General features: G+C 40.2%; 1 protein-coding gene across 1 annotated transcript; it reads left to right on the top strand.

Annotated features, from left to right (window-relative positions):
* The first annotated feature begins 6,815 nt into the window (after window positions 1–6,815).
* Window positions 6,816–7,742, top strand: LOC123936038 (olfactory receptor 2M2). The gene has a single exon (XM_045996830.1). It carries the CDS (start codon window positions 6,816–6,818, stop codon window positions 7,740–7,742), a length of 927 nt encoding a protein of 308 aa, XP_045852786.1.
* The last annotated feature ends 9,456 nt before the right edge of the window (window positions 7,743–17,198 follow it).

The following is a 17,198-nucleotide window of genomic DNA, read 5'->3' as shown; positions in this document are numbered from 1 at the left end:
TTGTTCTTTGGGTGTTGAGTTTGCTAAGTTCCTTATAGATTTTGGATACTAGCCCTTTATCTGATATGTCGTTTGCAAATATCTTCTCCCATTCTGTCAGTTGTCTTTTGGTTTTGTTAACTGTTTCCTTTGCTGTGCAAAAGCTTTTGATCTAGATGAAATCCCAATAGTTCATTTTTGCCCTTGCTTCCCTTGCCTTTGCCGTTGTTCCTAGGAAGATGTTGCTACAGCTGAGGTCGAAGAGGTTGCTGCTTGCATTCTCCTCAAGGATTTTGATGGATTCCTTTCTCACATTGAGGTCCTTCATCCATTTGGAGTCTATTTTCGTGTGTGGTGTAAGGAAGTGGTCCAATTTCATTTTTCTGCATGTGGCTGTCCAATTTTCCCAGCACCATTTATTGAAGAGGCTGTCTTGTTTCCATTGGACATTCTTTCCTGCTTTGTCGAAGATTAGTTGACCATAGAGTTGAGGGTCGATTTCTGGGCTCTCTATTCTGTTCCACTGATCTATGTGTCTGTTTTTGTGCCAGTACCATGCTGTCTTGATGATGACAGCTTTGTAATAGAGCTTCAAGTCCGGAATTGTGATGCCACCAACTTTGGCTTTGTTCTTCAATATTCCTTTGGCTATTCGAGGTCTTTTCTGGTTCCATATAAATTTTAGGATTATTTGTTCCATTTCTTTGAAAAAAATGGATGGTATTTTGATAGGGATTGCATTAAATGTGTAGATTGCTTTAGGTAGCATAGACATTTTCACAATATTTATTCTTCCAATCCAGGAGCATGGAACATTTTTCCATTTTTTGGTGTCTTCCTCAATTACTTTCATGAGTACTTTATAATTTTCTGTGTATAGATTCTTAGTCTCTTTGGTTAGGTTTATTCCTAGGTGTCTTATAGTTTTGGGTACAATTGTAAATGGGATTGACTCCTTAATTTCTCTTTCTTCAGTCTTGTTGTTGGTGTACAGAAATGCAACTGATTTCTGTGCATTGATTTTATATCCTGACACTTTACTGAATTCCTGGACAAGTTCTAGCAGTTTTGGAGTGGAGTCTTTTGGGTTTTCCACATATAGTATCATATCATCTGCGAAGAGTGATAGTTTGACTTCTTCTTTACCAATTTGGATGCCTTTAGTTTCTTTTTGTTGTCTGATTGCTGAGGCTAGGACTTCTAGTACTATGTTGAATAGCAGTGGTGATAATGGACATCCCTGCCGTGTTCCTGACCTTAACGGAAAAGCTTTCAGTTTTTCTCCATTGAGAATATTTGCGGTGGGTTTTTCATAGATGGCTTTGATAATATTGAGGTATGTGCCCTCTATCCCCACACTTTGAAGAGTTTTGATCAGGAAGGGATGCTGTACTTTGTCAAATGCTTTTTCAGCATCTATTCAGAGTATCATATGGTTCTTGTTCTTTCTTTTATTAATGTGTTCTATCACATTGATTGATTTGCGGATGTTGAACCAACCCTGCAGCCCTGGAATGAATCCCACTTGATCGTGGTGAATAATCCTTTTAATGTACTGTTGAATCCTATTGGCTAGTATTTTGGCGAGAATTTTTGCATCTGTGTTCATCAAGGATATTGGTCTGTAGTTCTCTTTTTTGGTGGGATCCTTGTCTGGTTTTGGGATCAAGGTGATGCTGGCCTCATAAAATGAGTTTGGAAGTTTTCCTTCCGTTTCTATTTTTTGGAACAGTTTCAAGAGAATAGGAATTAGTTCTTCTTTAAATGTTTGGTAGAATTCCCCTGGGAAGCCGTCTGGCCCTGGGCTTTTTTTTGTTTGGAGATTTTTGATGACTGTTTCAATCTCCTTACTGGTTATGGGCCTGTTCAGGTTTTCTATTTCTTCCTGGTTCAGTTGTGGTAGTTTATATGTCTCTAGGAATGCATCCATTTCTTCCAGATTGTCCAATTTGTTGGCGTAGAGTTGCTCATAGTATGCTCTTATAATTGTCTGTATTTCTTTGGTGTTAGTTGTGATCTCTCCTCTTTCATTCATGATTTTATTGATTTGGGTCCTTTCTCTTTTCTTTCTGATGAGTCTGGCCAGGGGTTTATCAATCTTTCAAAGTCTTTCAAAGAACCAGCTCCTAGTTTCATTGATTTTTTCTATTGTTTTTTGGGTTTCTATTTCATTGATTTCTGCTCTGATCTTTATGATTTCTCTTCTCCTGCTGGGTTTAGGGTTTCTTTCTTGTTCTTTCTCCAGCTCCTTTACGTGAAGGGTTAGGTTGTGTACTTGAGACCTTTCTTGTTTCTTGAGAAAGGCTTGTACCGCTATATATTTTCCTCTCAGGACTGCCTTTGCTGTGTCCCACAGATTTTGAACTGTTGTGTTTTCATTATCATTTGTTTCCATGAATTTTTTCAATTCTTCTTTAATTTCCTGGTTAACCCATTCATTCTTTAGAAGGATGCTGTTTAGTCTCCATGTATTTGGGTTCTTTCCAGCTTTCCTCTTGTGATTGAGTTCTAGCTTCAGAGCATTGTGGTCTGAAAATATGCAGGGAATAATCCTAATCTATTGATACCGGTTGAGACCTGATTTGTGACCCAGGATGTGATCTATTCTGGAGAAGGTTCCATGTGCACTAGAGAAGAATGTGTATTCTGTTGCTTTGGGATGAAATGTTCTGAATATATCTGTGATGTCCATCTGGTCCAGTGTGTCATTTAAGGCCTTTATTTCCTTGTTGACCTTTTGCTTGGATGATCTGTCCATTTCAGTGAGGGGAGTGTTAAAGTCCCCTACTATTATTGTATTATTATTGATGTGTTTCTTTGATTTTGTTATTAATTGGTTGATATAGTTGGCTGCTCCCACGTTAGGGGCATAGATATTTAAAATTGTTAGATCTTCTTGTTGGACAGACCCTTTGAGTAGGATATAGTGTCCTTCCTCATCTCTTATTATAGTTTTTGGCTTAAAATCTAATTGATCTGATATAAGGATTGCCACCCCAGCTTTCTTCTGATGCCCATTAGCATGGTAAATTGTTTTTCACCCCCTCACTTTAAATCTGGAGGTGTCTTCGCGTCTAAAATGAGTTTCTTGTAGGCAACATACTGATGGGTTTTGTTTTTTTATCCATTCTGATACCCTGTGTCTTTTGATTGGGGCATTTAGCCCATTAACATTCAGGGTAATTATTGAGAGATATGAATTTAGTGCCATTATTAGCCTGTAAGGTGACTGTTACTGTATATTGTCTCTGTACCTTTCTGATCTACTACTTTTACGCTCTCTCTTTGCTTAGAGGACCCCTTTCAATATTTCCTGTAGAGCTGGTTTGGTGTTTGCAAATTCTTTCAGTTTTTGTTTGTCCTCGAAGCTTTTTATCTCTCCTTCTATTTTCAATGATAGCCTAGCTGGATAGAGTATTCTTGGCTGCATGTTTTTCTCATTGAGTGCTCTGAATATATCATGCCAGCTCTTTCTGGCCTGCCAGGTCTCTGTGGATAAGTCTGCCGGCAATCTAATATTTTTACCATTGTATGTTACAGACTTCTTTTCTCAGGCTGCTTTCAGGATTTTCTCTTTGTCACTAAGACTTGTCAATTTTACTATTAGGTGACGGGGTGTGGACCTATTCTTGTTGACTTTGAGGGGGGTTCTCTGCATCTCCTGGATTTTGATGCTTGTTCCCTTTGCCATATTAGGGAAATTCTCTCCAATGATTCTCTCCAATAGACCTTCTGCTCCCCTCTCTGTTTCTTCTTCTTCTGGAATCCCAATGATTCTAATGTTGTTTCGTCTTATGATGTCACTTATCTCTCGAATTCTCCCCTCATGGTCCAGTAGCTGTTTGTCCCTCTTTTGCTCGGCTTCCTTATTCTCTGTCATTTGGTCTTCTATATCACTAATTCTTTCTTCTGCCTCATTGATCCTAGCAGTGAGAGCCTCCATTTTTGATTGCACCTCATTAATAGCTTTTTTGATTTCAACTTGGTTAGATTTTAGTTCTTTAATTTCTCCAGAAAGGGCTTTAATATCTCCAGAGAGGGTTTCTCTAATATCTTCCATGCCTTTTTCGAGCCCAGCTAGAATGTTCAGAATCGTCATTCTGAACTCTTGATCTGACATATTACCCATGTCTGTGTTGATTAGGTCCCTAGCCTTCGGTACTGTCTCTTGTTCTTTTGTTTGTGGTGATTTTTTCCGCCTTGTCATTTTGTCCAGATAAGAGAATATGAAGGAGCAAATAAACTACTAAAAGGGTGGCAAAGACCCCGGAAAAATGCGCTGTAACCAAATCAGAAGAGACCCCAAATTGTGGGGGGGAGAAAGGGGATAAAAACAGCTTCTGAAAAAAAAAAGAAAAAAAAAAAAAAAGAAAGAAAAGAATTTAAAAAATAAAACAAATAAAAAATATAAAAAAAAAGAAAAAATATATATATTTAGATGAACTAGTCAAAAAATGTTAAAAATGAAAAGGGTAAAAGTTTAAAAAAAATTTAGCAGAAGAAGAAAAAAGAAAAAAGAAAAAAAAATTGAAAAAAGAAAAAAAAAATTGAAGTAGCCGCAAGACTAAAGAATCATGGGGAGAAAGCCATGAGTTCCGTGCTTTGCTTTCTCCTCCTCTGGAATTGCTCTGCTGTCTTAGGAATTGAATCTGCTTTCTCCTTGATAGATGAACTTCGTCCTGGCTGGATATTTTGTTGGTCTTCTGGCGGAGGGGCCTGTTGTAGTGACTCTCAAGTGTCTTTGCCCGAGGCGGGATTGCACCGCCCTTACCGGCGGCCGGACTAAGTAATGGGCTCGGGTTCGCTTTTGGGAGCTTCTGTTCCCTGATCGCTTTCCGTAGAGTTCCGGAGGACGGGAATGAAAATGGCGGCCTCCCAGTCTCCAGCCTGGAGGAGCCGAGAGCCTGGGGCCCCACTCCTCAGTGCGCCACCAGAGGACAGCACCCAGTCACTCCCGTATCCCCAGCCTCTAGCCGCGCTCCGAGCTCACCCAGCTCGCGACCAGTTCAAGGTAACCCCGAGCTGAGAGTTTAGTCCTCGGCTCTGTCTCTCCAGCCGGCTTCTCCGTTCTAATACCTGCAAGCTCTCCGACACTCCGACACCCCCGATCCTTCTGTGACCCTGCGGGGCCTGGGGCCACGCTGGCCCCGTGTGGGCTTCACCCCGGTTTAGCCCCTGGAGCAATGTCCCTCAGTGGAACAGACTTTTAAAAGTCCTGATTTTGTGCTCCGTTCCTCCGCCGCTTGCCGGGAGCCGGCCCCTCCCCCCGCGGTCTATCTTCCCGTCGTTTTAGATTCACTTCTCCGCCAGTCCTACCTTTCAGAAAGTGGTTGATTTTCTGTTTCTAGAGTTGCTGTTCTTCTTCTCTTCGCTCTCCCGTTGGATTTGTAGGTGTTTGCAATGTTTAGATAAGCTATCGAGCTGATCTCCTGCTACCTGATGTAGTCTCAGGCTGCTACTTCTCCGCCATCTTGACTCCTCCCTTTTTTTTCTTTTTTGATTGCTGCTTTATTCCAAGGGCACAATGCATAGACAGATATTCATAAACATTGCTTGAATTTGTGGCCCTTAAGCCTCTCTAAATTTCTGTTTTTGTATGTAGTAATTTTTTGTAGGAGATATCAGAGATGTTCACACACCAGTTGGCTTAAAATGACACAATTACATGTAATGGAGACTACTAGAATTCTGAACTCAAGACATAGACAGTGTTGGTTACTTCTGAGGGTTGTAAGAAAGAGAATATTTTCCATGCCTCTTTCCTAGCTTCTGGTGATGACGAACAATCCTTGAAATTCCTTGGTATGTAAATATATCACTGCAGTCTCTGCCTCTATTGACATCCATTTTCCTTGTGTCTATTTCCTCACATGGAAGTTTTATACAGATGCCAGTCCTATAGGATTGGTGTTTGGCCTACAGTAGTATGATCTCATCTTTGTTAATATTTTTTAAGATTTATTTATTTATTTGAAAGAGAGAGCATGTGGAGGACAAAAACAGAGGAAGAGCCAGAGAAAAACTCAAGCTGACTCTGTGCTTGGGGCTTGATCTCACAACCCTGAGATCATAACCTGAACTGTAAACAAGAGTTGGATGCTTAACCTACTGTGCCATCCAAGTGCCCTTAGCTAATTGTTTTCAAATAAGTTTACATTCTGAGATGTTGGGGGTTAAGTCTCAACATATCTCTTTTGGAGAAACACAAGTCATTTATCACATTGGGCTATACAAAAATGGGACAAAGAATTTATATTTATATTATTAAAGTATTTTCACAGAGCATGAATTTACTGCACAAAATATTTATGAAAATTACAGATCAAACACTCTAAACTTTAAAATAATTGACAAATAAAAGGTATTGTTAACACTGACAGAAAAAATCACCCACTACCATAAAAGCAAAGGTTCATATTGTGCTCTTTATCTCTCTTACTTTGTTTGCCACATGCTGAATTAAGCTTAGTTTCTCTATCAAATAATATGTAAAGGATATCTGATGTTTCAAGGCACCGTCTAAATGCTTTGGGGAATTTTCCTTTTTGAAAACACACTATCAATTGTGAAAATGTATATTATTATCTTAATTTGTGAAGGATGTTTAGAAGCTGAATTTAGGAAAAGTTCCACACTTGTATAAATTATACAGTACCAAGAGAACATATTTTGTTCTGTAATTATACTTCTTGTGCTTTGAGATTCCTAATACTGGTGATGTCAGCTTAATCACTGACCTACCACAATCACATGCTTTGTAAGGCACCAAATACACATTTATCAACTCAATGTGGTAATATCACTTTTTCCTGTATTAGATAAAGAACACATTCACCATGGCATGGGCTAATCAGACTTTCATCTCTGATTTCATCCTTCTGGGAATCTTCAATCACAGTCCTACTCACATTTTCCTCTTCTCTTTGGTCTTGGGCACCTTCATAGTGGCCTTCATGGGAAACACTTCTATGATTCTCCTCATCAACCTGGACACCCAGCTCCACACTCCCATGTACTTCCTCCTTAGCCAACTGTCCCTCATGGACCTCATGCTCATCTGCACGACTGTACCCAAGATGGCCTTCAACTACTTGTCTGGCAGCAAGTCCATTTCTGTGGCAGGTTGTGCCACACAAATTTTCTTCTATATATCACTACTTGGCTGTGAATGTTTCCTGTTGGCAGTCATGGCTTATGACCGCTATATTGCCATTTGCCACCCTCTAAGATACCCCAGTCTTATGAGTCCCAAAATTTGTGGTCTTATGACTGCATCTTCCTGGATCCTGGGCTCTACTGATGGTGTAATTGATGCTGTAGCTACATTTTCCTTCTCCTATTGTGGGTCCCGGGAAATAGCCCACTTCTTCTGTGATTTTCCATCCCTGCTAATCATCTCATGCAATGACACATCAACATTTGAAGAAGTTCTTTTCTACTGCTGTATAATAATGATTGTTTTCCCTGTAGCAATCATCATTGCTTCCTACACTCGTGTTATTCTGGCTGTCATTCACATGGGGTCTGGAGAGGGTCGCCAAAAAGCTTTTGCCACCTGTTCCTCTCATCTCATGGTGGTGGGAATGTACTATGGAGCAGCTTTATTCATGTACATGAGGCCCACTTCAGATCATTCCCCCACGGTGTCTGTCTTTTATACCATCCTTACTCCCATGCTGAATCCCCTCATCTATAGCCTCCGCAACAAGGAAGTGGCAAGAGCATTCATGAAGGTAGTGGGGAAGGGCAAGTCTGGACAATAAATTGCTTAATTATTTTCATAATTTTCTAAGTTCTCTAGTGTCCTTCTTTTCATTCTGTTTTTTTAATGGCACTTATTATGTATACATTTTGGAAAAGCACATTCCTGAGAAACAATAAAGTCCTTTCATTTTAAGGAAAATTATTTCAAATATTCATTAATTTTTTTATATTTAATTCAGTTATAACCACATTTGTGGCCATTTCTTGAATAAGGATATTATAGGTTGACTGATATGTTCAGGAATTTTGTGGCAGGTTACAAACAAGGTTTCTTTTCCCCATGTTGTAAATACAAAACACTATTCAGTCAATTTCAAGTTACTTTGGATGAAGATTTGGTATGCTGGGCATTTTACATTTACATAGTATTTATTTATTTTTCATTCTTAATTTTTATTCTCCCAGACTTGCAGAATAAGCAACATAACATTTCAACCCAGATGAATTTTTATATCACACCTTTAATTTTATTTATCACAAAAGTGAAAATTTTATTAAAAGTCTTAGATTTAACCCATTTTCAAGTTGTTAAGACCCACCTAATCTCCATGCACGGACTCAACAAGGAAAAAATTTTGCTATTCAGATCCAAATGAACTGAAAATTTGCCAGTGTCCACGAATTAGGCACTGATATGAATACATTTTATTAGTGATAACAGGATATATTGAAATTCTGGTTGTGTTTTTTTTTCTGTTTTCTATGACAAACTTATACTTAAAAGTAAGTATAAAAATTTCATGACTCTAGGGGCGCCTGGGTGGCTCAGTGGATTAAGCCACTGCCTTCGGCTCAGGTCATGATCTCAGGGTCCTGGGATCGAGCCCCACATCAGGCTCTCTGCTCCACAGGGAGCCTGCTTCCTCCTCTCTCTCTTCCTGCCTCTCTGCCTGCTTGTGATCTCTCTCTCCGTCAAATAAATAAATAAAATCTTAAAAAAAAATTTCATGACTCTATTATATCATAATTCCTTTTATAGAAATAGTGCAATTTCCATCACATTGTCTTTATTGGACTATTGAGGCACAAGCAAATGTAACTGGTAAATGATCATAGCAGAAGGGAATATCTCTTTCTGCCCTTGAGGAGAGAGAGATTGGCAGGCATTGTCACTGTGGTATGGCTTCTCCTCTGTCCCCAGGGAGAACACAAGTGTAATGACCCAAAAATCATCTAGGTGGTAGTCATGGCCAAAGGTTGTTCCACATAGCCATTAGGTTTCATTTGATGCTACCCAATAAATACCTGGGTATTACAATCAATCTGTGCCAAATGTAATCAGTGTCTTTAATATGACAGAGTGACTACACAATCCCATTGGTATTCATTTCATGTTTTTGGTACATTTGGATTGATTCTAATTAGAGTGAGTTTTATGCTTCCAACATGGGGATTTTCAGGTGCTTAGTTGCCCATAACCCAGAGCAAACATATAAAACCATCCCTAATCTGAGCACAGTGGTCGTGTTCCTAGAACCTTTTTAAAATGAAATTGATGGATTGTTTTTTGAGTTTATCTGAGAGGAAAAAATGTTGATATCCAGTTTCATTAATAGTGTGAGGCACAGGCTAAATTCTTGAGTCAGTTGGTAACACCAGATCAACTAGTGGTATTATATTCATTCTTCTGTTTTAAGGACTTCTGGTCCATTACTAGGAAAGACAATTCTTACACTGACAATTGTGATTGGATTGCCAGAGGGCACCTTCCCATATATCCAACAGTTGTGTTGATTTATTTTAGGTGCCTGTCCCATTACTGGACATCTTAAGGGCAGCAGAAGCCTAAGGCTGAAAAGACATTTAGTAGGACCTTCTTTGGTAAGGTCTTCCCCTTTTACAAGAATTACACTTGTGCCCACCTATTTATTTATTTATTTATTTATTTATTTGTTTATTTATTTATTTTTTCAGTGTTCCAGGACTCGTTATGCACCACACCCAGTGCTCCATGAAATATGTGCCTTCCTTAATACCCACAACCAGGCTCTACCATTTAGATGTTAATGTCACTGCAGCTTTAAGTATTTGACCCTTTGATCAATCATAAATATTGGCTGGGGAAGACAGCACTATGAGGCATGAGGAGATGGACTGAGGGTGGTTTATGTCAGACCAGGATCCCCATCTTTTCTCTTCTTTCAATGGTATATTTTCCACTTTAGGTTTAGTGAGTTTGCATAGATTTGGCTGGTAGCAGGACAATGGAATCCTAGTGGAAACTAAACAGCTACCCCTCATCGAGATGTAAGAAATAATACCCATCCTGAGGGATGTCCCTTTGCAAATTGCAGCAGATAATTCCTTTTCCAGGTGTGATGGGTCTTGCCGTTCTCAGTAACATGGCACATCGATCCATGGTGAGAGTTGGAAAAATAAATATTTTTTATGACTTCCATACAATTCAGGTGTTGGGTTCCTTGGCATAGGTCCTCAGTCTGTCATATTGGGCATAGGCCTTACTGGTTGTCATTCAAATATATTAAAGCCAGGTTTAATTCTTTGGTCCATGTGGACAAGGTGGTTTTACCTGTTAGCAATATGATTTGTTGTTTTAATATTTATTTTTTCCATCGATCTTACTAATTATGGGTTAAAGGGGAGATGTGACTTCCATTCAGCGTCACACTTCTTTCCACAGATTTACACATCATGACCTTTGAAATGTAACCTCCAATTACTGGCAATTCCACAAGGGTATCCAAACATAATACTCAATTTATTTAATACCTTAATGGAAGCCTCATTTATACAACATCAGATAAAAGCTCAAGTTAAGCCAGATGCAGAGTCCACACAAACAAAGGCATCTTTAGAAGGAGCTAATATAATTAATTTGCCAATTCATCACCAGTTGGGAACTTCAGTGATCAGCCTCAGATTCTTTCAGGATATGATCCAGATGTTTAGAGCACATAGGACAGGATGTTACTACATTAACCAAGTCAATGTACTTCAAGGGAAATTCAGCATCCTTGGCAATATGACATCCCATTGGAGCACTGCAGTCACCACTATTTCTATGCATCCAATCTGTTGTATCTACTGCAAGGTCAGTAGCTAAAGCTTCAGTTTCCTGATTGTCAGGGAATGTAAGTAACTTATGAGCTGGTAAATGAAAAGCAGTGACGTCTGCCTTAGGATCTTGCAGATGGACCCAAACGTCCTTCCACATATCCTCACCATATGAGGTCTAATTCATGATCATCCTCTCCTTGGCTTTCCATTGTCTGACCCTAAGAGTTAATATCTTTAAAAGAGAACAACTGTCAGTGCAAAGGGTTAATGACCAGGCCCACTAGCTGCTATGGTTTGTTCTTGTTTCCATCCAGATGGTGTCAGTGTTGAGTTGAATAGTGACTTCAGTCCTTGTGGATATATTTCCTCTACTTCACCTCTCTATACTATGCATAAACGGAAATTTTCCCTGTTCCCTTTTTACAGTTTGCAGGAGTCACCATAGGAGTAGAGGTGAGGGCATCTATAAAATACGTATACTCTCACAACATCTATTAGTACCTTCTTTCCCAGAGACAGTGGACTGGTAGACAGGGCACTCCTCTGCTAGCAAGTAGATATGACACTTAGTCAAAGTGGGAGTTTGATATGTGGCAGAAGTGGGTCAATGGAACATATTTTCCACTCATTCCTTGACAGGCAAGGAAGTTCTCGCCACAGTGTGTTGTTCTTTACTGAGAGATTCTATGTGGAGGAATGGTGTGTACACTGCTACAAACGTTGATCTATGGGAGTATATCAGATTTCTGTCCCCTTCCAGAGCTGAGATCAAAATCCTATAAGTATTATCTCCTTCTGTTATTTCTACCACAGTGTCTAACCCATACCTTCTGGACTCACAGATACAGTTAACTCAGATGGGAACCCTCCTTGGGAGATGCCCAGAGCTTCATTCTGCTTCAGTAGTATTTTTGCCTTTTCAAAGGTGGTCTATTGCTCTCATCCCCAGTTCCACACATTCCCTTTATTTATTAGACAAGATAAGGAATGGAGGTACTATGTTATGTTGGGACTAAAAGTTCTCCCAAACCCCCAAATCCCTATAAATGCTTGCAACTTTTTCGTGTTTTTAGGGGTTGGGTAGGCTTGCACATTTTCAGTCACAGTTTCTAGGAAAACATGGGTCTTACTTTAGCAGACAACTCCTTAAACTTTATGGTGTTGACCTGAACCTTGAATTTTCTGTGGCTTTACTGCCCATCAACTCCCTCACAGATGCTCTGCAAAGCCTGCAAGCTGTTACAGCAGATACAAAGCTTCACATGCTAACATTGTATCATCAGTAATTTCGTGGGCCTATTTCACTGGTGTGGGGAGGAAGAACAGGGATCTCAGAATACCATTTCATAATATATTGTGGAATTATGCAAGGTAACCTTGAGGGGGCACCTTTAAGGTCCATTTTTGCCCCCCTCCCATGTGAAGGAAAATTGATCTTGTAACTCAGTAGCCATGGGTATGAAAAAAAGGCATTTGTTAAATCCAGCACAGCATGACATGCTCCTCAGATCCAGATAGGATTGTATCCCTGAGGCTCTGCTGGAGAAGGCATGGCATCAGACAAATTAAAAAGTAGGGGTGCATGGGTGGCTCAGTCAGTCAAGTATCTGACTTGGGATTGCTGCTCAGGTCGTGATCTCATGGATCTTGAGATCAAGCACTCTGGGCTCTACATGCAGCAAGGAGTCTGCATGAAATTCTCTCCCTCTGCCCCTCTCCCTGCTTATGTGTGTGTTCTCTCTCTCCCCTTCTTTCTCTCTCAAATAAATAAGCAAATATTTTTTTTGAAAAAGAAAGAAAAATTTTAAACTATTACTCAGGTTTTAAGTCTCTCTATAAACCAACCAATACAGTGTTAGGTTCTCAGTCTATCCGTTCAGGCAGGATCCTTGCAGGAATAAGGTCACACACACTTGCATCTAGATTAGTCTTTCTGGACCCTTCACAGCAGACTGGGATAGATTTTTGGCTTCCTGTCATATTAAGGGTTAGACATTATGAGGTTGTCTGCTTTACTGTCATCACCATAATCTTCTATTCATTCTCCAAGGGATTCCATGTTCTAGTGTCCTTATCAGGATTAGTCACAAGCACCTGTGCCTTAACCCATGGTAGCTTGTGCTGTCCTTAGCTTTGAAAACTACAGTGTGTTCTTCACTGTGGCGTGTGATACAAACTCTAACTTATTCTGCTCTCCCACCTTGTCTGCCAGTCCCAAAGCCATCAGGCTAACACACACTCTCATGTCCTTTTCTAATCCTAGCTTGTCTGCCAACTTCCTAACACAAGTTTCAGCTTAAAGTCAGGCATCAGTTAGTGGCCAGCTGGACACGCATAGTAGAGGCCAGCCCACCACAGCTTCCAATTTCATATTTTCCCTGCCACAGTATGCAATGCATGGTTCCTCTAACAAGCATATTAGACTAACTGTTTTTGGGATATCCCCACAGTCATGCAGTAGTCCACAAGTATCTAACACATGGGTTGCACCTCCCCACATAGAGGTTGATGGTGACCTGGGATTTTCCAAGTGGTTGCCTCATTCCCAAGGCTTATTTCTTTGGTCTCCTCGCTGGCTCAACAATTTTTGGTTTGCAACACTCCTGGGTGCTACCCAGATATAATCTGCAACACGCCTCTTCCTGCAAAGAGCAGGGAGAGACTGAAGAAAGAGGTATACCACTCCAGATTGGTGGGTGGCAGTTTTAGTATTAGCAATGAGATCTTACACATGAGGCTTTTATTGGGAAACAGCAAGACCTATTGAACCTTGCGCCCACTCTCCAAATCTTAAAAGCTTAAGAAAAGACCCTAACTGGACTCAGTCACATATGACATGCAGTTGTTTTCAATACCATATTACTATCTCAAATCTATTTTCTTGGAGTAGACTCTGGAAGTGAGAAAGACACATTTCCAGGATAGGGGAGGGGTTAAAAAGCCTCCATGAGCCCAGGTCCAGCTCATGAGTGAATTGCCAGTCACATCTTTTTTGATGACATTTCCCAACACAAGTTATCATAAAGGGAATAACATCCAGTGTGGATTTAGTGACCAAACAGATATTACCACCATGGCCTAAGGTAATAATTTAAGAAAATATTATTTGCACTATTTAATATGCCTAAAATAGATATTATTTATCTTGAAATTAAGAGCAAATATGGATATTATATAACAAGTTACATATGTTATCATATATGTATAATATTAATCCATAGCAGTATACATTCAAGACTCCAGGATATACACTGCCATTATTCCTATATTGAGTTGAGGAAAGTAAAAAGAGAAGATCTGAATTATCTTAGTGGTTTTCCTAACAAGCAGGAGAGAACTGTGTGACTATAGTTATCTAGTAACTATAGTTAACTAGTAACTTTAGTTATAGAGTTATCTAGTAATCATTTAACTAAATTTTAAAAATTGAATTTTATTGTACTAGACTCAAAGAATAATGTACTTTTCATCAACTAAAATGTATTTACTTACCTTCATGAGTGCAATTCATGAATTATATTACATTAAAATGTCATTATGATTTATACTAAAATGTAACTTGCTTCCTTAAAAAAATAATTTAAAAATTCAAGTTGTGGGGGACGTAAGATTCCAGGGAAGAAGGAGGAGGTGCTGTTTCAACCTGTACCCAAAGTGAGCTGGTTACCTACCAAAGAACTCCGATCACCCATGAAATCAGACTGAGATAAGAATTATACACGTCTGGATCTCTACAGGAGCAGAAGACACCAGTGGGCAGGTAAAGCAGAGTGGGAACATCAGACTGATATCAGAAGATACACAAAAGGGGGAGGGAGCCACCAGAGGCGACAGATTGGAAAGTAATACCCCAATAAAAGAATGCCCTGCATCTGGAGAACAGCATTAACTTGGAGTCTGGTTGAAAGCACTCAAAAAAGAGCAAAGGATCACAGGGGGAAATTGTGGGAATCGAGGCAGTTAGGGACACGGGCTTAAGTCCCCGGACCCAGGACAGCCTCACCTGGCTCTGAGCCAGAGAGAGTGCGGCAGAGAAACCGGGTCTTGGTCCCTGAGCTGCAAGCACACCTGAGAATGCATGGGGTCCAGCTCCCATGAGGGGCTGGGAGCCTCGCCAAATGGTGTTCCTGAGATGCACGCACCCCACAACGTCCCTGAGAGAGGTGCAGGCAGGCATTAGCCTGGCATTCTTAGATCCACGCCGAGGGCACAGAGCCTGAGACATGCACACCCCACACACTTCCCTGGGAGAGGTGCTCACAGGCACTAGCCTGCAGCTCTGGCACCCGGAAGGATCAGGCACTACGAGCCCAGACCAGCGTGAAAATCTCAGCGTGCGATCACTACTTGGAGCCTCTCTGGCAGTCTGGAGCTGACCAGACAGCTGCCACTGCCATGGTTTTGGGCACAACGAGGAGCTCCTGCATCCCCAGGGACAGTGACTCAGAACCTACTCTGCCAGCAGCTCTGCAGAGCATTCTGAGGCTTCTCTCTGAGAGGGATGTCGGGGTGCAGTTTGCTCTCCTCTAAACCTCCAAAAACCATCAAAAGCTGTCAAGGCCAGAGAAAACAGATGAACAAACATAAAAACCTCCAGAGAATAAAAGCATGAAAAAAACAGTTTCCTCAGAACCCACCCCCTTGAGGGGGGTGGTAGGACTTAACTCAGGGAACATCATTGACTGAAAACCCATGTGGCAGGCCCCTCCCCCAGATAACCAACCAGGAAAGAAAAGAAAAATAAAAAGACTACAAGAGAACAACCACCACTACTTCATAGATACAACTTTTATTTTTAACTCATTACCACAATTGTTTCATTTTTTAAATACGTAGATATATTTTAACTTATTTACCATCACTGAGATATCCAGTACATCAAATTCCTTAATAATTTTCTACACTGAACTTTTTGATACATACACCCGTGTTTTTCTTTTGATTCTCTATCTTTTTATTTTATTTATTTATTTATTTATTTTTTTTAAGATTTTATTTATTTATTTGACAGAGAGAGATCACAAGTAGACAGAGAGGCAGGCAGAGAGAGAGATAGGGAAGCAGGCTCGCTGCTGAGCAGAGAGCCGATGCGGGACTTGATCCCAGGACCCTGAGATCATGACCCGAGCCGAAGGCAGCGGCTCAACCCACTGAGCCACCCAGGCGCCCCTATTTTTTTTTTTTAATTTTATATTAGTTTAGTCTAGTTTATTCATTTTTAATTTTTATTATCTAATATACATATAGAGTTCAACTTCATGGTAATCCCCTTTCCCCAATCAATGTAACCCTGTAGGTAAACCAACATTTAATCCTCCTTTATCTTAGGAATGTTGAGTCCTTTAAAAAAGACATCAAGATACAACCAGGAAGAATCAAAATAAAATTCCTCGCCTACACTGAGAATTTGTAATCAGTCTCCCATCTTTTACTTCCACCAGTGTTTCTGTGTATTTGTGTTTGTCCTGATAGTATATAAATCTTATACTTGGGGTTGTTTTGGATGATGTTCTTCCATTTTTTTGCATATATATATATATATTGGTCATATACTTTTTTCTTTTTTTTTCTTTTTTTATTCCTTTATTTGTTTATTTAAAGCATAACAGTGTTCATTGTTTTGGCATCACACCCAGTGCTCCATGCAGTACGTGCCCTCCCTATTACCCACCACCTGGTTCCTCAACCTCCCACACAACCCGCCCCTTCAAAACCCTCTAGTTGTTTTTCAGAGTCCATAGTCTCTCATGGTTCATCTCCCCTTCCAGTTTCCCTCAACTCCCTCTGCTCTCCATCTCCCCATGTCCTACATGTTATTTCTTATGCTCCACAAATAAGTGAGACCATATGATACTTGACTCTCTCTGTTTGACTTATTTCGCTCAGCATAATTTCTTCCAGTCCCATCCATGTTGCTACAAAAGGTGGGTATTCATCCTTTCTCATGGAGGCATAATACTCCATTGTGTATATGGACCACATCTTCCTTATCCATTCCTCCGTTGAAGGGCATCTTGGTTCTTTCCACAGTTTGGCGACCGTGGCCATTGCTGCAATAAACATTGGGGTACAGATGGCCCTTCTTTTCACTACATCTGTATCTTTGGGATAAATACCCAGCAGTGCAATTGCAGGGTCATAGGGAAGCTCTATTCTTAATTTCTTCAGGAGTCTCCACACTGTTCTCCAAAGTGGCTGCACTAACTTGCAATCCCACCAAGAGTGTAAGAGGGTTCCCCTTTCTCCACATCCTCTCCAACACACGTTGTTTCCTGTCTTGTTAACTTTGGCCATTCTAACTGGTGTCAGGTGGTATCTCAATGTTGTTTTAATTTGAATCTCCCTGATGGCTAGTGATGATGAGCATTTTTTCATGTGTCTGATAGCCATTTGTATGTCTTCGTTGGAGAAGAGTCTGTTCATATCTTTTGCCCATT

The sequence above is a fragment of the Meles meles genome, unplaced genomic scaffold (genome assembly GCF_922984935.1).
Source record: "Meles meles unplaced genomic scaffold, mMelMel3.1 paternal haplotype, whole genome shotgun sequence".
In the NCBI taxonomy this organism is placed as follows: domain Eukaryota; kingdom Metazoa; phylum Chordata; class Mammalia; order Carnivora; family Mustelidae; genus Meles; species Meles meles.
This window is presented reverse-complemented; position numbering and strand designations above follow the sequence as displayed.